This window comes from Lathamus discolor, chromosome 4 (genome assembly GCF_037157495.1).
Source record: "Lathamus discolor isolate bLatDis1 chromosome 4, bLatDis1.hap1, whole genome shotgun sequence".
In the NCBI taxonomy this organism is placed as follows: domain Eukaryota; kingdom Metazoa; phylum Chordata; class Aves; order Psittaciformes; family Psittacidae; genus Lathamus; species Lathamus discolor.
This window is the reverse complement of record NC_088887.1, coordinates 107748961-107773474: the sequence shown is the minus strand read 5'-3', so window position 1 is coordinate 107773474 and position 24514 is coordinate 107748961. Positions and strand designations below refer to the sequence as shown.

At 42.7% G+C, this 24514-nt stretch overlaps 1 protein-coding gene across 2 annotated transcripts in view; it reads right to left on the bottom strand.

Annotated features, from left to right (window-relative positions):
* Window positions 1-243: 243 nt before the first annotated feature.
* ATP8A2 (ATPase phospholipid transporting 8A2) overlaps window positions 244-24514 on the bottom strand; it is a 308301-nt gene continuing 284030 nt past the window's right edge. For both annotated transcript variants that reach the window (XM_065678508.1, XM_065678509.1), the window contains 3 exons: window positions 24385-24489; window positions 8919-9010; window positions 244-638 (listed from right to left, as the gene is read on the bottom strand). In XM_065678508.1, the coding sequence (XP_065534580.1) occupies window positions 541-638; window positions 8919-9010; window positions 24385-24489 (295 nt within the window). In that variant the 3' untranslated portion in view covers window positions 244-540. The remainder of the gene's footprint in view (window positions 639-8918; window positions 9011-24384; window positions 24490-24514) is intronic.

The window sequence follows — 24514 nt, the reverse complement described above, 5'->3', positions numbered from 1 at the left end:
TTTGTAACTACAGACTGTTGCAATCAAAAATTGTATGCCAAATTGTCTGTTAAAAATTTCAGCCAAATTAGTAAATAGTGAATATTAGAGGGAGTAAGGTCTGCATGCAGCCGTGTGCGTTTGGTCTGTGTGTAACAAAACAGGAAATCTCAGCACCCCATTCCAATTAAGCAAAGACTGATTTCTCATGGAACATAAATTTTCTACTTTTCTCCCAGAACAACCGTATGCTGATGCTTTAAATAGTGGTAAAACATTGTTTTTAATTTCACACCTCACATAGCACAGTCAAATGCTTCATAATAACATAAACAGAACTTTAGGCAGAGCTTTGTGACTGAATTCAAACAGTGATTTCCCCCCCCCCACAATATGTACTCAAGGTTTGCAGGGAGAATACAGAAACTTGTTGGCTAAGGCCACATAAATGAGTTCTCTGGTGTTTTGGCTGCTGCTGCCAACCCTAGTCAAGAATGTGTTAACAGCGGATGCATTGATCCAAATCCCATTATTCCCACCACCCATCAAGTAAAGAACCATTTATTCTATTTCTGTTCTCCTTTTGGTTGTATCGTAAGATCGAACAACTTGCGACTGGGAAACAACACCGTGTTCTTCTTGAGAAAATGCATACCCATCTGAAAGAGCAAAGGAAATAAAACAGGTCACTGGAGTCCAGCTCAAGGGCATGCGCTTCAAACATACACCGCTGTGCACTACATTGCCTATGTGGCACAGAAAGGACGTCTACTGCCAGCTCTGTTTCACTCCTCCCCTCCCAAGGCCAGGTGAGTGTACACAGTCAACACTTCAATCTGAGTTAACCTGACTAAAAAGCTATAGACTGATTTGGATACCATGTGTACTCCCATAGTGGCAGAGCTTCTTTAAAGACATGACAGGTAGAGATTTGGGTTCTGGCTCAATTCCCCTATAGTCAGCTTGATATCAGCAATTTCCCTGAGGAACATGGAAATGTCTAGACTACAACTGCATCTGAGTTACATCATATTCTTGAATCCATTCAGGAATTTTTTTTTTTTACAAGTTTTCAGATGTCATCTGACAAATCACAACAAACAACTCTTTATTCTCTAGGCCAGTCACCCATATCTTGGATAGACCAGACATATTCTGGAGGGCTCTATTTTGCACAAGTTATTCCTGCTGGCTAGTACCATCCTTTAGTCTCCTTAGACATTACCCAGATGAAAATAACTGCGTGTCTGATTTCTCTTACAGCATCGTGGACAAGGCAAGTGACATTTCTGACATCATCAGCAAAACACCTCGTTACTGGTAAAACAGTCTCAAAAGCTAATGGACCAACATGGTGAAACACCAAACAATATTTACAGCAGACGTGACCCTACAGGAAATCCAGAACAGAAAACTATAGCAAAGGACAACAGACTTTGTGACACCACGGAAAGATGTAAACAGGTAACCAGAAAGGAGAAGGCCAGATCAGCACAGTTATGAAAATGGAGCAACAGCAAAGTCACAGGCTATAAAGAACCAGCTAATGCTTTGTATAAGAAAGCAGGCAAGAGTTGGCAAACATAAACACTGCCTGGGAGAACCCAAGAATTATACCATGGCTAACTCTGCATGGGCAATTCTCCATCTCCCCCCAAGCAGCTCTGAAAGCAGCAGCTTGCAAATTCTTAAGTCCTACCCCAGATTCACCCTGGGCTGAAAGACACAGCATCAGATACGGATGAATGTCCCAATTGCTACCCAGAGATGTAGCAAATACCTTTCAGGTGTCCTCCCTTAACAGGCTCAAGGCCAGGTTGGATGAAGCCTTGAGCAACCAGGTCTAGTGGAAGACCATGGCAGGGGGGTAGGAACTGGATGATACTTAAGGTCCCTTCCAACTCAAACCATTCTATGATTCTATGATATTCCTCACCATCTGGTACCAAGGTGAGATAAGTCTGGAGCACAACACAGACCCCATGACAGAAAAACACATGGGCTGACACCCTCTTCAGGCAGGAGGGCCTGAATGCATCCTTCTTTGAAGCAAGTGACTGATACTGGGAGCCAGGAAAAGCCCAGAAGGCCAGAAATTAACTGTATACCCTGAACAAGGTTTGTTAAACCTTCACCTTGACCACCAAGTTGGGACAATGTGAGCTGAGCAGAGATGCTCAGGCACTCCTAGATCTTTTCCTCTTGCTAATGCTTGGAACAGGGAGGGTGGTCACTAACTTCTATCAGCTGTAAGCTGCTGGGAATAGAGTCCCACAGCTCTAGGGATGACTACTGTTCAGTTAATGTGGAGGGTCTTCTCTCCCACAGGGTGCAGGTGAACGTCACCTCTGAAGCCACAGCAGCTTTGCTGTAGATTTGAGCTCTTGAGGCAGAAGGTCCACTCCCTTAACAGGAGAGCACACTAGGAGCAGGTTAGCTGACCTCAATCACAAGCATGACAAATCTTTGCAGTAAACAGAGGGGATACAAACAGAAAGACATCATCCAGAACTAACTCCAGCCACATCTCCCCCCTGGAGTAACTGCAGGACAGCATGAACTTTGATTTGAGTAAGTGACTGATCCTCCCAGCATCCAGTATGACCTTCCCTAAGCAATTCCATGCCAACATACATACAGGTACAGAGGTATAGGCTGTTTTTTCCTGCCTCTAGCTGAAGGTTCACAGAATACGTTCACAAAACGTAAACAGACTTTTGGAAAAAAGTATGTACATGCTGGATAATTGCAAAGGAAATATGACTTATAAAACAGCCTTTCATTTTAAAACGGGTAGATTCACACAAACAAATACTTTCACTGGGCTTGTTGCACTCTAATGGCCAACATACTGCTAGCTTTTTGGCTAATTTCTTCATGGAAAGTCAACTTGGTGAAAGACTGCAAGCTTGAGCCCTGAAAGACTGAAGCCAATGCTTCATAACCTGGTGTTTAAACCATGACAACTAGCCTGCATCAAGATGGCTTTGTTATATTTACTTATCCAATAAGATCATTCAGTGCAGTGGATTCTTCAACAGCCACGACTGGTGCAAATCCAGTGCTGACCACACGAGCGTGTATAACCTATCAACCCCAGGAACCTTCCCATAACCTGCTTATTTCCAGTGTTGGCACAGGCCTATCAACAGCCAGGCAGCCCAAACACCCTGCGAAGCCAATGCAAAATGCAATCAAAGAAATACATTCACGACCCTCACACCTATAGAAAACACCTTATCACAGCAAAATACTTCGGGTTAAGATGGTCAATGGTTAAGAATAGCATCCTCCTGTTCTTCATCCATCCTGAAGTATCAGCACAGAGGGGTTTGTGGGTACATCATGGGAAAGGCTGTGACCCCCACACTCGCACAATGCCCTACTTAGTTGAAGCTCAACATTTGACAGTTTATTTAGAACCATTCCTGCTGATCTCTGTACAGGAAGATGAGTTCATGTTACATTTTTTTATTCATATTACAATTAAAATTCAGCTTTAAGCTGTTTGGGCAGGTGACTTTGCCTTGCAGAGTCAGAACGCTGTGAATGCTCGAGTCTCACCCGCACTCCCCAATCAGCTCTACATTTCCACTGTTTTCAGACTCTATCCAAAACACAATGAAAGTTTCCATCTGCCCATTACTAGGGAACTTTTCGGAAGTTTGAACTTTTCTCCCAGCTCCAGTTTTAAACCACACCTATGAGGCTGCCCTGCGAACAAGGCCCTCATTGTTCAGCTGTCCTGTGGCAGCCCAAGGAAGGAGCACGTTTCTTTGGGGCTTTCTGGGCACAACCTACTCACGGCTGTTGCAGAAGGAAGGACCTTTGTATGCAGAGACCTCTATTAATGGAGGAAAGGCACACTGGAGTATCTGTCAGTGGGGCTCATTTTGAGGAGATTCATGTTCTCATCAAATCTAAGGTTTCACTCGTAGCAGATCATTATCAGGCAACCTACTGAATTTTAAAAGCATCCTGTCGGCTTTTCTTTTTTAAAGCTTTGATATTCTATTAGTTGATCAGAATCTAGTATCCCATTAGGTTTCTAATATAACACACTCTTTTTCTGTTCACTGGAATGACTATTCTGGTCTATGCAATGCTGGATTAGAGAAACTATCCCCATGCATGTGTCATGCACACAGTAACGCTGTGTAAGCCCAACAGCTTCGAAGGGCAGTACCAGAAAGGGTCCAGAGTGCTCTTTTCATTCCAGAAAATCTGCTCCTGGAAGGACTGTGTACAGTTCTAGTCACTTTAGGGACTCCTTTGCACTCTCCTCTGATACACCTGAACTGTCTGTCCCAGGGTTTGTTTAGCCCAAGCAGCAAGAGGGAATTTTGCACCGGAAGCCTGTCAGAAACCTTGCTTTTTGCAGCATTTCACTATTTCATACATGCAGGGGTATTATGGTTTAGTGTGGTCCAATGTATAAAATGCATTTTACAGTCATGTTGTTTGCCTTTGGAGAAAAATGTCCGGATTCAGATCCATTAAAATTTTTACGGTTCTGGGGAATGGCGAGTGCCTTTTTTTTTTTTTTCCCCAGGAACAATCTTTTAGGAAAGATTTCTTCTTAGATACCACAAATGTCCAACATAAAAATCAATGTTAGGGCACCACCTGGCAACCAAATTCTCACTCAGGCCCAGCGCCTGGTTCTGCACACTTTTTAAGGAGATTTGCTATGATGTCACAGTTCACATTCACCAGTTAAACAGTAATGCTAACTCAGCTTTGACTCCCCCGGCAACCCTCTTCCCCTTACCCTGGGAAAGTGATAGCTGCTTTAAATCTTGAATGTTTTGACTAATGCTTACAGAAAACACTCATTTCTCTGCTGATAAACTATGCCTGTGTTTTCTAAAGGAGCCACGAGGAATTCCTGACAAATGGTCCCATCTATTACACCCCAGATACCAACCTACCGGTATTCGTATGCAGAAAATGGAGCCAGATACCACAGCATCAATTCTAAACTAATTATTCTTAGTACTTTTTCTTAACTTGACTTTAAAAGATTGCAGCTCCACTTGACAGTCAACAAATATGGATCTTGACAAAAATACAGAATATTTCAAACATTTGCAAGAGGAGAAGAACTGGAGTTACAAAGGGTCTCAAGTATCTACCCTGTTTTTCAAATCAAAATGTACCAGCATAAAAGTGAGAGGAAGGTGTCCGCTAGTGGAGAATTAATGGTAGAATTAGAGCCCTCAGCATGATCACATTATTATTATTTATTATTTGCCAGCCCCCATACTGTGAAATGAGCCTCACATGACAGGTGCTTTTTCTCCATTGATTAATAAGGTGCAAACCATATGCTCTGCATTCAGATTTATTCTATGCAATCACCATATTCTGTCAAGGGAAGAGGGATTTTCTTTGCTAGCATGGTAAATCTGGGCCAAGTGCAGTAATCCTCATTCAGGCATGGCTCTCCAAATTTCAGGGGGAGTTCTGCTGGAGCAGCGCTTACTGAGAGCAGGACTCAGCTCTATTTTTAAGAGCATGCTGAGACAAATGACAGATAACCACTGGCAAGGGGTATTCTGAGTTACAGAAGGGAAATTGCACTAGAGAGGTGCTATGGGACTTTCCTTACAGACACACAAGTCTGAGGGTACCTGAGCAAGTGGGAAGGATCACCTTTCCCATGCTGCTGGTGAGGCTCTGAGGGCACAGGTGATACAGGTCAGTCATGAAGGAGTATAGGGAGGTCAAGAACTCTCTTTTTTATCTACAGAACTCATCTAAAGGAGATGCTACTTTCACAAAGTTGCAGCAAAAAAAAAATAGACAAACTTGCATGAAGACTTGAGGAAAGCTCACCACGAGAAAAACCTCATTGCCAGCAATGAGGGAGAGCTCCCAAAAGGGAACCATTATTGCTCCTTCCCTTAAGTGTGAGCCCAACAGCATACTAAAGCAAAGGATCCAAAGACACATCTGAGAGGAGCCTGGTGGCTTTTCCTGCTCGCTGTTTTTAGAAAGCAGATGGCAACAGGCAATGTCAGATTTCACCAGGCACCTTCACCAAGAGCTACACCAAGCCCAGAGGCCAGTGTCATCACTGCTGCCTACAGGATTCTACTGAGATGGTTATGGCCTTGACAACCACATGGAACTCTTCCACTGAGGTCTCAAGACAAACACCCAATATGAATCTCACCATATTTTCTTCCAAAGTTTTCATAAAGCTTCCCAAAAGGTATACTAGTAGGAAGGAACCATACGAACTTGGACAGTACAGCTAGTAAATAGATTTCTTTCATGCTTCTGACAGCTCTACACAATTCAGGAGCATAAAACCAAAGCCGAAGCAAGAAAAATAGCCATGAACATCTTATAAACTTTAAGGGCATAGCTTTCCAGACAGGGGCTACTCTCCAAGGCAGTCACTCTGAGCGAGTTTCTTTACTGGGAGAAGGCATTTAAGAGATTAATCCTGGCTGGCACTCATGTATGGCACTAACATGACACTGGCTGTGTGGCACTTTGAGGGCTGGATCCACCAGAGCCGGAGCACCACAGCCATGAATCCTGCCTGAAGGTCTTGTGCTATGCTAATGCTTTTGGGGAGGAGCTGGCTCACTAAGAGAGATAAGGAAATACAGAGTGAGCTTATGTCTTTCATACAAGTCTATGCAGACTTACCTCAGTCATCTTTTTCCTGCCTCCACAGACCACTAGTAGTGGCCGAGAAACTCCTCATTACATTGTCCTTTCCATGTGACTGGAAACAAAGCTATTTAGGCCTTACTTTCTCCTAAAAAATTTAGAAGCTATGTCAAAAACTATGTGACTCATTAAAGAGTACTGCATCTTTGCAATCTGTGCTAGGAAATTTAATCCCCTTTTCTTTCCTTCCTGGGACCAAGGCAGTTGATTTACTTAAGCCTTTGTCAGCTTTAACTAAACAAACCATTTTCCTGCTTTATATGCAAGTGTCAGATACTGAGTTGAAGCCATACAAGCAATTTCTGGAAGAACTGTCCTTCACAGGCTGGGAACCCTGAGCATGGTGGAAACATATGAACAGTTCAAGACTTCAAACAGAGTGCTTGTAGCGTGATTTAAGATATTGGCCCAGCATGTCAAGGCTACTGCCCTATTCATCAACTCCTTGCTTTGAAGATTTCGAGCATTTAGTAAACAGTTGTGCGATTGAGGATTGTGAAAACAGCACATATGTTCCCCGGATTTCACATGGCCTTGTGCATACAGCAGCTATGCAACACTGGAAAATAACATTTGACAAGAGATGACAGAATTTTTAAAGTCATGGATATGCCATAAAAAGCGTCTTTCAATCCTAACAGCTTCACAATCAGAATTTATGGTCATGTAGAAAACAGACTACTGATTGTAACCTGTTCTGAGTGGCCTGACTCATTTAGCACTTAATTTGCATTTATAGGGAAGCTGGTTATCCAAATTCGGGCTTGTTTTGTTCTCATTTTTCTCTCCCAATAGCTATTCACCTACTAACAATGTGATGATGTGTTCTATCAGACTGAGAGCATACATCAAGGCTGACTAGTTACCACTGGTGTATCTCCTTTCTGCACTGTGGTAAGTCTTTAAGCAGACTGACAGCAACTCATGTATGCATTTTACGGATTTCTTCTGACAATCATCATCTTTGGAATCTCCTCAAAAAGCATGTTTGCACGTCCAAAGCCATACTGCCATCAGCATCCTTGGCTCCTTGACACAAAGTATTAAATCCTTGCAGGAGCATGTGGTCCACAGGGCTGCTCTGTGCACCAGTCTCTTTTCCTAGGAGCAATTGGATTGATCTCTGAACATGCTACATCCCTTGACAGTGACGGCCTTGCAATGATGCTATGAAGGATAAAGACTAGCAGATCCGCTACAGTCCCAGCCCTTCTAGTCAAATTCCTCACAGATAATAGGAATACCCCTGGCACTTGGCTTCTCAAATCCCAGCCCTGCCTCCATGGCCTGAACCATGGAACTGTTGTTCTGCTACAGAAGATGACACAGCCAGCAATGAGATTTGACTTCTCTGAGTTTCTTAAACAGCCACAAAGTGTCATTTCCCACTGCAATGGCAGTAACCTAAATCCTGAGTGCCTGCCCCTTGCCCTGTACACCAGGGGCTGTTTTCTTCAGTAAGATGAGCATATTTTGATCACCCTTTAGTCACAAGAGAGACTTCATTTTACCACTAAAAGGGGTTGACCAGACTCCCTGGCCCCTTGAGACAGTGTGGTCATTCGGGGTATCTGTCCTATAGAGCTACTAGATTATTTTTAATGCTGTGGAAGCCTTTCTAACACTGACAAAAAATGTCAGGTCCAGCAGATAAACACCTGTCACATGTGCCTCTAGGAAGATGAATGTTTGATCTCTGCACCAACAAGAAATTCAATTTATCCCAAATAGCAGCAGCAGTGAGGTGTGTGTGATGCTGCTTCTCCTACCACAGAAGAGGACAAAGAGGAAAAGGAGTTTTCCTCGTCAGACACATACAAAACCCCTACATGGCATCCCTGAAACACAGCTGCACACCCTCAGCTAACCACAGCTAATACAAGTTTGCATAAAGAAACCATTTCTATTTAAGCTAGGTTCTATCACAGCATTTATTTTATCCTGCAGAGTTTTTGATTTTACAGTGTTTTTGAGATTATCAGGATTTTACATTTCGAGAACCTCTGTATAGGGATTTTGTCGTCTGGGCCTGTTGATTGAATCCTAAGGAATTATCTGCATTTGAGCTCCACTTGCCTAGGGCCAAGTACATGAATTCCACTTCCAAATGTATGTGCCTTGCTTGGCAGCTCATCAGCCTCTGCGCTAGATTAGCTCTACCTACAGTTTAATTAAAAACTGATCACCCTGCGCTCCCCTCCCGTGCGACTGACTGCTGTGAAACACACATGCACACATGATCCGCTACTTACGTGATACACTTTGCTGGACAGAATGAGCGCGGAAAAGGCTCGGAGGAGTTTTCCTGCTGAGCCTTTTTAACAAATGATCACGTTCGTTCACGCTGAGGGAGAGAAAAAAACCACCAGTGAGTAACCAGCTAATTTCAGGGTAAAAGTCAATTGTGGTAAAGTACCTGGTGGCTTTGACACTGTCAGTGTTCAAGAGGCCTGTAGCATGAAAAAGATATTTCTCTTTCTTTGAACTGCACATTATCAAGAGGACTACTAATGGAAGCTCCTCCTTTTTAAGGCCGCTTTGTGTAAGTTTACTTTTAGTTAACCCATCCCTAACATTACCATCATTGTGATTTCTGAATACCCAATGCCTAATAGGTAGGTATGCCTATTTAATGCAATGCCTACACATCATTACAAACCATATCAGAAGTCTAACATCAAGTGATATGTAACATTAAAAATGAGATTTCTCTTTAGTATTATATACATGTATCACAATACCCACAAAACACCTTAGAGAGAAGGAGCAAAGCACTCTGACTTAGCACGTGGTAAAAGGCTTCTATCACACCTGCAAAATGGCCTGAAGCAACCAAAGGTGGGACCCATAGTTAACTGTCTTCTAAAGAACACTCTCCTTTTCACCTCTCATACTGTAAAGAAAACTTTCTAGCCAACTTTTGATTAAAACCCCTTTAGTTTACACAGTTCCTGTCAAAGGTGTGAAAAATTATTACTGAATTTACAGAAAGTGAAAATACAAACTTAGGGTGAAAAATACATATGCTTACAGCGGTTTAATAGATGTACACAAATCATTGCAGACACTCTCCACTCTGCTTTTTACTAAAAACACAACTAATTTCATTAAGAACTTTATGCCCAGAATTAAATAATGACCAAGATCCTGGCCTTTCAAACCACCTAATTACATATACAAATCCCTCTAAATTCAGTGGGGTTATAAAATAACCTCGGGGTCCACATCTCATTGCACTGGAGCCTCAAACAACTGTTTTATATCAGATTATTTTGAAGAAGACATTACAGTCTAGTTTAGTTTAAAGTTCCTCTGCAATTATGTCAGGGTTTTTTCCCATCTCATCCTTGTTCCTAAGACCAAGATGAAGCCAGTGCATAGAAGGGATTTGTTTGCTAGTGCAGCTCCTTGCAGTGTCTTTATGCCATTTGCACTACATTTACACTGTTTGCATATTCACAGTCTGCTTGTTCTTTCACATCTTTATTCACAAACAGTAATTCCACTGGTTATGCTGCACACATGGATACACATCTAAATGCCAACCTTGATATGTTTCTTGGATTAGATTACAAATCCACACACATTTAGTATATGGAATGGAAATCCCAGCAAGCACAGCTGCTGCTGTCAACAAGGTTACAACAGCTTTAAACAAACAACTCCCTTTCATTGAAACAGTTTACTAACTTCAAACAAGAAAGTAACCAAAGAATCTCTGAGATGCCTATAATATGTAATCCAGCCATGCAGGCTTATATTCCACTTAATAGTCCATTAGAGTAATATCCAGGCTCGCAGTCCTCTGTTCACTGCATAATGAGATGTCTACAAAAGAAAGGGAAGAATCCTTCTATTTCCCTATGGTCTCTAAACTTCGACACCTGAACTAGAAACTTGTACAGTCTATGGACCCCTACTTAAAATCTTTACAAGATATCAGCATTTTCAGACACTTGGTCTCTTCCCCTCCTTCCTTTGGCACCACAGAACCACACCTGCAACAGACAAGCTTTCTCTACCTGCAGTCAGTAGTATTTCCTCTATATAATATGGAAGTTGATAACAGATTTGGAAGCAAAACTATAGACACCACCTGAGTATCAAACAATCTTAAGGAGCTCGTAGATCACGAGATCTGACTGTGTTCAAAGCAGGCTCACAGGTTTTCAACAAAAACAGGGTTACAGCATGGAAGCTGCTAAAAATCCTGGAAGTTCCAACTGGTTAAAAAAAACCAGCTGGCAGTAAGAAAATCAAGTACATACACAAAGAAACCTCCAACTGCTCAAAGCAGGCAGCATAACTGAAAAAACGTATTACAAAGAATCACCAGGTAAGGGGATATCAAGATGAGATAACAGGCTTATGAAGTCGACAACCCACATAATCATTACCAGTTCATCTAAAAACTAGCAATGCTGTACTGTGAAACCTCATGCTGATTGTGGAGGGCTGACGGCTGACTTGTAAGCCCACTGACTGGTAAGTGTAGCGAAACACTGTCTGAATCTACTGCTGTCCTGTGAATGACAGAAGTGGAATACCTGTTCACTTCCTGCAGGTAAGGAACATACAATTAGAGTCTTTCCCATCTCATCAGGAGAACTGGAGGATGGTTTTGGATAGGTGTCTCAAAAAAAAGAATCTTAAACCAATCGAAACCATTGTTTTAAGGGACAAAAAAGCAACCTGGAGAGGGCTCCAGGGAGACTTTACAGCAGCCTTCCACTACCTAGAAGAGGCCTACAAGAAAGCTCAAGAGGGACTTTTTGCAAGGATTTGAAGTGACAAAACAAGCGGTAATGGCTTTAAACTGAAAGAAGGTAGACTTAGATATAAAACAAGAAGCTATTTACTGTGAGGGTTGAGAGGCACTGGCACAGGCTGCCCAGAGAAGTTGCGGAGGCCCCATCCCTGGCAGTGTTCAAGGCTAGACTGGAAGCCTTGAGAGACCTGATATAGTGGAATGTGTCCCTGCCCATGGCAGAGAGCTGGAATTGGATTATCTTTAAGGTCTCCTCAAACCCAAACCAGCCTGTAATTCTATGAACATCTGCTACAAAGTCCTTACACTGAGAATGGAATTAACCACAGCAGCAAAAGGCACGAGAAACAATTTTTTCATCTGCTTGTCTACCACACAGCAACAGTTGAAGTGCAGGATGGTACCTGCTACAGGCCAATCATGGTTAGCTCCTCAGGCTTCTACACGCAGTGTGTGGAGGAGAGCATGCTGTGAAGGGACTTCTGAACAGGACACACTACAGCTCTAAGGAAGCCGAAGCGTGACTATCTTTGATATTGCTAATTATAATCAACAGTTTCAAAATTGAAGTCGCACCCGATTTTCCCATTTGGGAAATTATATTGGATCGTATCTATGAAGGAAAAAAAACTCTCATGGAAGTATTAGAGCATTTGTGGTTTAAGTACATGGGGTGATTAAACAGACTGCAAGTCAAGACTAGCCAAGTACCATAAAACGAGCTCTTAGTACATTGAGGCAAATGCAGCACAGCTCTTCTGAAACAGATGAGCATTTGATTTATGAACAGATACAATACAAGATGTGAAGGGAAAGAAAATAGGTTCAGTGGGATTCTTAACTAAAGTGTTTGCATTGACACCGAGTCCCTGCTTTCAGAAAAGGTTTTTGTCTGCTACCAACAGTTAACAGAGTGAAGACTTCTCAGTCTCCTTCACACTTTGATGCAAAACTATGGATAACACAGCAGACTTGCAGGCACCAGGCTTGGCCTTACTCACAGAAATATTGCTTGTAAATCAATGCCAAGTATCAGCCATGATTGTTAATTTTGCTTTCCAGTGACGCAGAGCCAGTGCCTAAGTCCTCCTCAGGGTCTAAGGATGGCATCTTAACAGGCACTGAGGTGAAAAGATGAGAGATATTAAGGTCATAGTCTGAATCCTGGATGTAGTCGTGCTCATACTCAGGACCTCTAAAGTGGTGTTGGAATGGAAGAAATCACAAACTCAGACAGCCTTATGGGAATCAGTGACCTGGAAAGTGACACTGAAATATGGTGGTTAGTTAATGACCTCAAGAGGAGTAAGGGAGAGACACCATCTATCTGTAATTATATGAAGGACAAAGGACACAGACAAAATGCTTTGAACTAAACAAAACAAATAGTAGATTAGAACAAAAACTATTATAAAAATGTCCCAATTTAGACGGTTACTATGAAAAAATGATTAAAAAAAGCCATTACTCAAGTCACAAATAACTCAAACAAAGCAGATGCAGTTGTTATCGATAATGAAGAACACCTGAGCCAGGAATACCTTTGCAATGGCTTTCTGAGAGGGTCAAGATGATTTCTGTCTGCCTGGAAGACTATGCTAACAACATTACATGAATTCATTAAGTGGATGACAAATCAAAATGTAAACTAAAGGCAACTTGCTGTTTTGTAACATTATTTTCCATTCAACAAATACATGACTCTTCCGTTTTTGCATCTGAATTGCTCTAAGGTGTCAACAGAGACCTTAATTTTATTTTCCTGTGTTCTCCTCATCCCTCACAAAAGCAAACAGCCCTTAAATCTGGGCAACAAACATCTGGCTTTACACATTCAAATGAGGCGCATCAAAACAAACAGAATAATTCAAAGCTGACCACAAGGTCCCACTGTCTCATTTGCTCAAGTAATTAAAAAAAGATGAGCTTCACCACCAATTAATCTACTGAGCACTAATTAGCTTTAATGAGGATTTGTGGTACTTGGTACAGCTTGACCCAGAATGTCCTCCCGAGTCCACTAATTGGTTGGTGCCAAAAGCAGGTCTCACAAAGAAGGGAAGGTTAAAGTGGATGCAGGTGTCCTTAAAATTGGATCTTCTCTGAGAAAATACACACACAGCCCAGCTGAAAAATAAGAATCAAAAACATCAGGGCCCCTCTTCTCTTACTAGAACTGAACTCTTCAGAAATGAGTTTGTATTTTGTTATGACTTCCTAGAGGAGATAGAGAACACAGGCACACCAAATGAGCAAAGACACTTGGCTGCCATTGGTTTTAACTTGCTGCCTTTCTGGATTATTCAAGCACATACACACATATGAAATGATACGGTTTATTTCTGCTTTTCCACTTTCTAGAAGGAAGAAGTAAGGCACCAGTGAAGCCTTACCAGGGCTGCTAAAATGACACAGATAAAAACCAGAAGCACATACATATCCAAGGTGATACCCCTTGCTGCCTTGAAAACATGCAAAGAACCCATGGCAGAAGCACAGCTCTTCAGTGCAAAATACCCAGTATCTATGGGTAAGCCCAGAGGACAAGAAGGCACGCAACTGTTTTCCCTGACATCTGAATAGCCATGAACCGACTTGCCCTACTGCCTACAGATGCAGTGGTCTCTGTTTCTTCTATCCTATGGTGCTGCCACAGCATTCAGCAACAAGAAAATCATTGTACAGCTTGGTTTAAAGAGAGAACCCTCCAAAGCTTACACTGAAATTCTGCCCTTAACCCACAGGCATTTTCAAATGGAGCAGCAAGTAAAACCTTGTTCAGCCTCTTTCCTTCCACTGTCACATACTCTGTTAAATGCGTTGCTGCCTGAGAAGCCCTGGCTAGCCTCCATTCCTCTCCTGTTGGAAGACACATCTTGCAATGCATTATCCTCTCACTGCAACAGCAGGGAAGGAGGGAGGGAGTGAAGGACAGAGTAAGGTAAGAAGAAAATTTTTTGCAAAATACTCCAAGTGGCTAAACACAAGGTAAAAGATCAGGAAGTTTCTGTCCCTGTCATCTTCAGCTGGGGATGAGATTTTGAAGAGATCAATTTGTTCAACACTGAAGTATCCTTTTCTCCCCTTTTAAAGTTTAGAATTAAAACATAGCCATTCATTTCTTCCATACGTTCCAAACAGTAACTTAGCCAAAAGCTCGCTGTTTCTTTGTTGACATGTTTCTACTACTGAATGTTACATCAAGATAAAATATGAAGAGTAACAAAAAAAGGTCTAAGACAGACTTCTCTAGCTTTGACCAATCCTGACCATCAAACTGCTTACAAGCAAACTATTGATTTCCATTTCAGCCTCTTGGTTCTCAGACTCTATTAAGTTTCTGCTAAAGAAGAACCACAGGTTCAAGCCCTACAACTTCTCCCCGAGCATGACCTGGCAGAGGAGACTCAGGGATCCCTCGCTGGCTTCTAGGACACACCAACTATTCCAGAGGATTTATTCACAATTCCATCTCTCACCTTTAATGCAGTGTAACGCTGCTTAAAGGCTTACAGCATCAGTCATGGTCCTGGTGGACAAAGAGCGAGTGCCATAATGCAGGCAGAGGCTATGGCCACACCTTTGTAATTGGCCAGAGGAGACCCATTTTAATTCCTCAGATACTCCCTGTTGGGTGAGGGCACTCCCCCAGCACAACCGCAGGCCTCAGTTTAACTTGTTTTCTTTCAGTTTAGACTTGAGCACTTACTTGGATTCACATAAGGCAGGAATTAGAGTTATAGAGTAGGCAAATAGATGACAACTAACACAGACTTGGCATAAGGAGAACATAAACCCAACATTCTTGCAGAAAAGGAGTTCAAAATTAGAGCAAGCAAATCACCCTCCTATAGAACAGCAGAAGTAGCAACTACAGGCTTCTGCTGGTTTCTCTCTTTTGGTCCACAAGGGGAGATGTTATTTTTGGTTATCTAGCATTAGATTGCAGGAATGTTTTACTATGAGGTCAGAGTAGGAGGTCTTTTTAATTTAAAAGGCAAACAGGCATTACTGATAATGAAGCTGCAGTGTAATCAAAGGAAATCTCCAGAGCATTTCACAAGGAAGCATCTGAGGCATACAAACAGTAAAATAAAAATCAGCATTTTCTTTGCAGAGTCAGCGTCTACGTACACTGCTCCTTAATCACTCAGGATCTAGATGAAATAAAGAGACATCTAAATCCATGCTCCTATTGCTTTTTTCTGTGAATACTTAGCAAGCCATGAACAAAAACCCAGACCATGTCTAGAAGACCAGAGGGTTACCAGCACAGAGTACGGGGAAATGACTACAGAAGTGTGACCTGTGCCACTTGCAGCCTGACAGGTGGAAGAAGTTACCTATCAGAGGTGACTCCTGCAACAAGACGACCAGGCTTTAGGGAGTACCGAGACCTCTGTGAGGGTTCAGCAACAGCAAACTCTCTAGGGAAGCTGGAAGTCTTATGCCCTGTCATGGTATAACATCTCCAAGCCTTGTTAATGCAGTGGCTTCTCAAGTACACATAACAGCCACAGAGGAAAAATTCCCTTTTCCTAGGTAGGAAGCAATTATTGAAAGAACTTTCCCTCTCTATGAGTTACATTTGACATTATCCAGACAACTATTTGTCTGTTAAGCGTAGTATGTGTCTGGATGTGTGACCCTTACATACTTGAATCAGGCATGTAGTGAAGAGCTCTCCAGGCCTGGAACATGTGGCAGCAAGCTCTTAACGCCAGCCCTCCAAGCTTTTAGGCCAACCCATCGATCCAAGGATTGACAACCTTCACCAGTGCCCTGGAGAAACACTGTTACAGCTTGTCATTTGGTCTGGCAGCATGCTACTTGACCAAAACAGCAGCTTTCCCTTCCCATTACACCTCAGAGGTTTAAATGCAGGACCAAAGCATGAAAGAGAACCTGCATGCAGCAGCAGGCCCCACATCAGGTACATGCAAGTCTTCCCCATGTTGCCATATCACTTGTGCCTGTGGCAGAACCACTCTGAAACAGCAGAGGACAAGGCAACCACAAGCTTCAGCCAGCTTCTGTGCGCATCACCTAGACTGTATGTAGAGTTCTAGGACAAAAATCCTCTTCAAGTTGGGCCTTTAAGTTGTACAGCTAAAAGTATGACAAAGCTTTTCTTCTGGTGACAAGCAAAGGTGATTTACATTTTTGTCATTAACAGTGTCCTAAGACAAAAAAGACAAATGGATCCCTCCTTTGACTCCTCAAATCACTTGGACAATCAATTCTAGCTGTGAGGCTGTTATTCCTAATCTTCTTTCCAAGAACTGCTTCTTTAAACAGATTTGTATTGGGTTTACGTGGCAAGGTTTTGGTTGCAGGGGGGCTACAGGGGTGACTTCTGTATGAAGCTGCTAGAAGCTTTCCCTGTGTCCAACAAAGCCAATGCCAGCTGGCTTCAAGATGGAGCAGGAGTGACAGGGCAGCTTTGGTGGGTACCTTGCGTCCAGCCAGGGTCACCCACCACAAGATCACAGTATTACCAAGCACATTTTAAATATACCATCTAAACCAGCAAGCACTAAACATCACATGCCTCTGCAAAAAGAAACAACCCTAAGAAAGTAATAAACGAGACATCTCTGTGCTTAGAGTGCCTTCTATTTCTACGCACTGCAAACATTAAGCATGCATTTATGCAGTCCATTTTGTGAATGCATTGAGAGGGGGACAGGTATCATCGTCAGCTGTCCCAAAGCCAGCTAATCTGACATGAAGTTGAAGCTTCCTGGTTTTGCCTTCACCCTTTCAAGAATGTGGGAACCGACTCCATTTAAAGGTCTGAGAAGCAGAGAAGGCTAAGTGTGGCTTGCTGCTGTTCATCTATCCTCCTTTCGCTATCACTGCTGTTTACTTCTTGTCCCTAAGTGCCTCACTTTGCACTTACTCTAGTGGGTTCTTGCTCCTATCCTCTACAGATAAGGTGGCAATACAGTTGCAATTATAACATTCTTTTCCTACTCACTCAGTTTTTCAGAAGTAGTCACTTTGGAGGTTCAAGTTCTTCATGCTTGGTCTCTATGTAAAGATGGTTTGTTGTGGGTTTGGTTTATCTGTTTGGGTTTTTTTAATCCAAATCTCCTAATTTAAAAGAAGTCCCCTTACATACTTTGACTAAAGTTAAAATGGCTTCTGTGTTCAAACCTCTAAACTCCTACCAACTTCTTCCTTTTCTTTAGAAGGAAAAACAAAACAAACAGGAAACCCCCTAACTACAGAAAAGCTCAGGGCAACAACAAAAACTGATGAACTTTGAAAGTGCCTGGGTACAATTTAGAGCAAAGCTCAAGACATTTGGTTGACCTGTAAAAAAACCCAATTGCTTATCTTTAAGCTTTTAAGTATTTCATAATTGTCCACTAAATATTTAATATCTAGTGCAACTTCTGTTTTCTTGTCCTTGCTGCATATAACTTAGGACTTGATTCTTTGCCACAAATCAGAGGCGTGAATGCAGGCTGTCCTGCCTCTCTTCCCAGACAGGGCTAGCCAGCAGAGAAGCCCAGGCTGACTGCTGAAGCCATTAGGCTGGAACAGTTGTTATGGAGCAGTTCTCCTGCTGTGCAGCCTGGAGGGAAGATTTCTTCTTCTCTCCCCTGTGGAGATCCCTGGTGCCCAACCCAGTAACTCAGGATTAGGCACCAGAGAGGTTGGCCCCTTAATCAGTTTCAACTCTCATCTTGTCATGTTCTCTTTTTTCTAATCATTCCTTTCAATTCACAGCTCCATTCTGGCCTTTGTGCTGATGCTGTACCTCCATCAACTTGGACTTTGCTAACAGGTTTGATCCCAGCTCTAAATCCTTCTCCAGGTCACCAGGTTTTAACCCTATTAGTGCACTGGATCTCCCTCAAGGTTACATGATAGGCACAATCAGGATGTGAAATAATTAACTGTACTGAAGAAAAGGCATGTCAGCTCCAACCGGTTCGCGCTAGCAGCTGGGTGCTTGGGTCCCCCACGCCAGTGGGAGTATAACAACTCCTTCACTCCTCCGGCCGGTTTCTGAGACCCTCTCTGCCCTCTGCTCCTTCCCACCTCTGCCCCACAGCCTCCCCACTGCTCAACTTGGAGCAGAAGCCAACCTAGCGATTTCAAGTGCCTCACACACAGGGCTTAGAAATGCCAGAAATTAACAGTACATAAAAAAATGAGGACATAATGTGATGATTCCTTTACTGATATGGGACAGGAGGGAGAGAGAAAGGGCCAAGAGTAAAATAAAACAAAATTACACATTTTCCACCTACCATACACGAACGCTTACCATATGGAATCAAAGAATTTAAAAAAAAACCACTGATATCATTTTATGTGCTTTTTGCTAGTAAAAGGAGTCTAATATCTTTTTACTAGAAAAGCTGCAAGGAAAAATCATAAATATGCCAGTCACTTTGTTGCGTACGCTGGTGGAGAAACCTTGCCTTGGCTTCCCAGAAATGGTGTGAAGAACATCTGGAAAAATTGATAAAAAGACTGCAAACCCTCAAACCCCGAAATACACCTCTCCCCTCTTCAACTTCATTTAACGCTCAGCTGCACTGGATGGGCTGGATTCAGACCACAGTCATGCATATCCTGAGTAAATACAATGAAGTCAACACATTCAGGAAACAAGAATTTGACTCCAAACATCCAAAGCCATTTAACCAGTTGAAAACACAAGACTGAGTTTGTTTCAAATAAGATTCATTGTACCTGCTGATGTGAAGGGGCCTTACTGGCATGGTCTGCCTATTCAAGTAGATGTAATTTGAAATGCATCAATAAAGAGACAAAGTGCTTTGAAATATAATGAGCTCAAGCCTTGTTCCTCTTGATCTTAATGAAAAAGTTTGCCTCTTCCTTGGGAAGCACGAGATCAGGTCCTCAGCTCACTCATGGGTTTGTTAAAAGTGAAGGCTGTTTTACCATTTCTGCTTCTGCTGGCGTGAAGCTGAGGGCTCTGCTGCTCTCAGCTCCCTGCACAGCCACAAGCCTCAGTCAGGTTTCCCATGTTCTCCTCTTCCTTGCTCCTCCCCAGGGACTTGTGGAGTGGGCAAGTCTCCACGGGTGTCAGCTCACTGATTACCTACTGGGTCATGCAGCTATTGAAATGAGATAGGCATCTGCCCTCACCCACCAAATAAAACCCGGGCTAAGATAAATAAGATGGCTTGCTCTCAGGGTGAGAGCTGGTCATGCACATTTCGCTAAAGCAACAGTGTTTGAAGCACTTAAATGAAACAGAATCTCTACCGGTATGTCTCTTTGTTGAGGGCAGACAACAGAGAGATTGTGGGGAACTGATGTTTTAGGTACACTGAAAAACAGTATTTGTTTTATGAAATGGAGATGAAAGAAAGAGGTGTCTATCTACCATCAGTGGGTGAAAGCAGCAAGAGGAAAAAGGCATACTGAAAATGCGCAGGAGCACACCACAGTGCTTCCCTGTTGCTTCCTTGTGACTACAGAATTACACCTCCCTTGCTCTGTTGTCACTTGCACTGTTCCGAGATACTGCCTCCCAGACTTCTGAGTAACTGGAAGAAATTCTGCCCAGTATTTCAGCGCTGCAGGCATTTTTCTGCAACACCCCAGACAGGCCCTTCAGCTTCTTGTGAAGTACATAAGTCATGAAAACGACATTGCTTTTCATTATCAAATAATGTTCTAATCTCAGCCACCAACCAATTAAAAGCAGGACAGAAAAACAACCAAGAAGACTACTTTTAAAGAGAGCTCTTTGGCAATTTCAAGATAGAGAAACCCTCTGGAACAGGAAATCTACTGTCACAAGGAGGGTGCTGCACAGCTTTGCTCACTCTCCATTAGTTGGCCCGTGGAGCAATAAAGTGACGTGGGTTCCAAAGTAAAGTTTGCTTTGGTCCCTCATCAGCCTTTACTCCACCTGAACTCCTGCTGACTTCAATGAGAGGTTAGACGGAGTGAAAAGTGAATGAGAATTTGAAGATTTGGCCCTTTATGAGCCAAGATTTAGTTATAAACTTATTTAAAGACACAAAAATGTCTGCAGCTGAGCTCAATGCCACTTTTGAACACAAACCTGTAGAAAAACCCTGTTTGTTTTCTTTGTGTAAATCTTGCATGTTAACATGATTAGGTCTGCTGGGCAGGTGTCTCCACATGTCCGTATTTACTTTGGCACAGGAGCTGTCCCTCTCACCTCTCCAAATTCATGTAAATTTAGTGTTAAATCCTGCCTTTTGTTACGTGAGAGTGCCAGGGACCCTCTCTCCCTTCCTGCACCAAGGCTTGCTCACATCGCAGCTGGGCTGGCGTCCAGCTCAGCACCACTGGGTGCCAGGCTGAGGAAGGCAAGTTCAGGTACTCATCTTCCACAAGCAGGCAGGCAAGCAAAGCATGGGATCCATCACCAGCCCCTTACTGTGCACGCTCTCAAGCTATTTCTGGACTTGCAAGTTTCCCAGGTACTTGAAATCCCCTGCTCCTGGAATCACCTGATAATGAGATCATCCCAGTTTCCATGAGAAGTTTTGAGCCATCTAGAGGAGATCGACAGATAAATGAGAACACAACTGATTACAGCTCAAAACAATACACTTGATATAATCTCCAAGCATCACTCTAATGTTATTTGCAAGGTTTTTGGGCCCCAGCTCAGGGTGCTGACACTCTTCGCTGTGTGGAACAGATGCTTCCTGGTCTATCACGTGCGTTACTGTTTGCTCCCTGACACAGGTAAAGTAGAAATTTGAGCCTTTTTTTTTTTGATTGCTATAAGCAAATCCAATTTTATAAACTGTTCAAAGGGGCTGAGATTCAGAGGGGTGTAACAGGCACTAGTGAAGACATTTTTTATTAACCTGGGAAAAGTGTGTCTAGCAAGAACAGTCGGCAGGATGAAGACCCTCTAAGACAGCATGTGCAGATCTAGGTATCAAGTGGCACATGCAGATCTCGTAGCGCTCCCTCCCCATGTGCAGTAAGGACCTAGGTGCTATCCTGCTCACATCTTAGAAATTCAGCTGAGCCACAGCAAACAGTTGGCACCCTGTTGTGCAAACCTAGATGTACTCACTGCTTTTTGAGGTTTGTGAATTGCTTTTTGAGGTTTGTGAACTGCTTTTTGTTTAGCAGGTTAACCCTAAACATTCAGATCTTGCACCTCATTTTTTTGTCTAAGGGCTAGGCAAGGATAAAAGCAATTAGCTCCCTAAATCCTTCTCTTATCTGTAATTGGGTGCGATTTTTTTTTTTGTTTGTTTGTGAAAAACACTGAACAAAAATAGTGTCTACTACATGAGCTAAGAAAATAGGCTCTGATGACAGCCAGCTTATCTTCCACAGCTGCCTGAACAAACCAACACCTAATGGGTATGTTTTCAGGAACATTTCCAACCAAGAACTAACACTGGTACTTGGAGGTGACATATGGAGCCATGCAGTTTTAACACAGCTCCCTACTTTCCATTAGAAATGAGAAGACTCCAGTCACTTCCCCTTCCTGAATAGTGTCACACTGCCAGGAATGTCCCAAGAGCAATGGGGCTGCAGGCAGGAGGCCAGAGAAGTGCACATGTCCCAGCGCTCACTTCCATAGGCTTCAAGGAAATATTTCAAAAATAAAGAGCATGAACCAGAGGGGCTGTAACTGCACAAAATTCCCACTCTGCTGCTTTCCCACCCTCACCCTTCCCTTTGGAAAAGCACATGATTTCTAGCAGGTGTGAAAGAGCCAGGAGACAAACAAAAGAGATAAAAGACAGAACAACTCTGAAGAGCACTCAGGAGGCCACATCACAAGCACAGCACACCAGCTCCTAGCAGGCAGAGGCACTCTACCATTATCTAGTTCACAGATGGACCACCCAGAAAATCTGGGAGCAATTAGGAAGGAGAACAAACAAATGCATGGAAAGAAGGGGGGAGGGAGAATGGGAAGGACAGCCAGAAGGGATTCCTTACATCATCTCCATGCAAGCGTTTCGAGAATGAAGTGAAGCTATATGGAGGAGGAATGCAGATGAAAGAGTTTGCAGTGAGAATGCAATAAAATAAAAGGCTATGAAAACATGTAGTGTATGAATGAATTACAACAGGGCCATTACATTTACAGAAAGTCAGGTCAGTGTGTAAACAGAGAAGAAAACCATCAAGTTCTTGGAGACACATACACACACAAATAAACAGATCAAATGCTAACTGTCTCTCTCACTATTAACAGTACATCAACCCGTCTTGCAACCTGGAGACTCAGGCAAAAAGCTGACTCACTCTCCTCTCCAGCTGTCAAGAACTGGCACTAAATACTGTCAGGAAAACACAAATGCTACAAAACACCACCATCTTCTGCATGGATAGGAACCACAGCAACACTCAAGGGGCTCATACTGCCAGAGCCGTGTGCCTGGGAACAGCCACTTTTCTACTGGCTTGGATTCCACTTGCCTGCCATCTACTCTGTCAGTCAGCAACTCACAACACCAAGTTACAGCTTTCTTGCCTGGGGGAAGCTGACCTGATTTTGGTACCAAGTGCTTTGGCTCCAAGTGACTTTCAGGTGACTGCTCAGCCCCAAGACATTTTTAATTAAATACCTGATTTCAGGTTTTAATTGTGGCATAGAAAGTAGCCTCTGTTGACCAGTGCTGCAAAGTCTGATCTTTGTTTTTAAATGATTTGATGTGCAGTTCGTGACTTCTGCAAGTAAGCACAACTTACAGCGTTTTGTAGGATCTAAAAGTCACAGCAGAAAAATGACTCAAAATAAAACCTGAAGATACCGAGTGTTTTGAAGTGATCTTAATCAATAACACTGTGTTTACTTTGTCTTGGTCTCTGAGAAGCAGACTCCGGTCACTAAGGACATCTTTTAAACACATTAAAGTTCACATAAGCATTTCTTTTAAAGCTTTTCAATTTACTATAGTCTTGGTAAACTCACTCCCTGATAATTTTCCCTATCCTAAGTCCTTATTAACTCACAAGTTCAATTGAAAAAAAATTCTACTATCCACTCATCTTAGCAGCAGCTACAATATGGCAATTAGTTTACCTTAGAATGGAGATCAAAGGCTCAAAGGATGACCCTGCCCCAGAAGAACAAAATCTTTTAAAAGCCCCATTCCACTCAGTTTGCGAGTTTATAAGGTTTGCTAAAATCCAGTTTAATGATCATGTAGTTTCTTAGCAAGTCATGTGGTGCCATATTGTGTAAGGAACAGAAGAGTTAGTTCTAAAACCTTTTTGATGGGGAGCTTTTCCGACCAGCGGATGCAGAACCACAATCTGAGATAGTAAATGAAACTGTTGGATGCAAAAGCCTCACTATGATTTTCTTTAGCTTCTTTCAGAAGAGACAAAAGTTCCCACACAACACATACTCTCCCTTTACAATGAAAGATTCCGTAACAGCAATATGTTCCAGTCCATATGGTGTGGATGAAAGGGAGAGGCACAACGAGAAACTGAGAACACTGAAAGCAGCAGCCTGTAAGCTGCAGTAGAAAGAAGAAAAAGCATACAAAACCCCTCAAGGTGAGACTGAATGAAGCCGTAGAGCACACTGGATTAGGCAGCACTCCTTTTACGACAGTCTTCATATCCTGAGTTGCAGACAGTTCCTTCACCTGACACTGATACCAGATTAATTGGTTGGGGTTTTCTGATGACAAAGTATTTCAAAACCAGCCTGGTCCAGCAGCCAGGTAATAGCACTATATGCTACCAAGCAGGAGACTGAGTAGCAGTTTCCAATACAGCCTCACAGCAGTAATGCATGGGAAATGAAACTGAAAGAGCTGATACTAGTGGGAGCAACAGACATAGATGAAAAGGAACAACAATAAATGAATAGTAATGGATAGAAGACTTCTTACCCTGTCTGGAACCAGATTTGAATGGTAAATGAGAAATAGGGAGGGGAAGGGACAAAAGAGTCTGTTTTAAACATCAGCATAGACTTGCCCCACCTCTTTCCATTACTATCATGAAGCATGGCTTTTCCCAGTTCTCTCGTCTTCATCTCCAACTCCTGAACTTGCTCCAGCAAAGTTTTATGGTAGGTATGCTTGGCCCTGTACCACAAGGAAAAGACAAAAA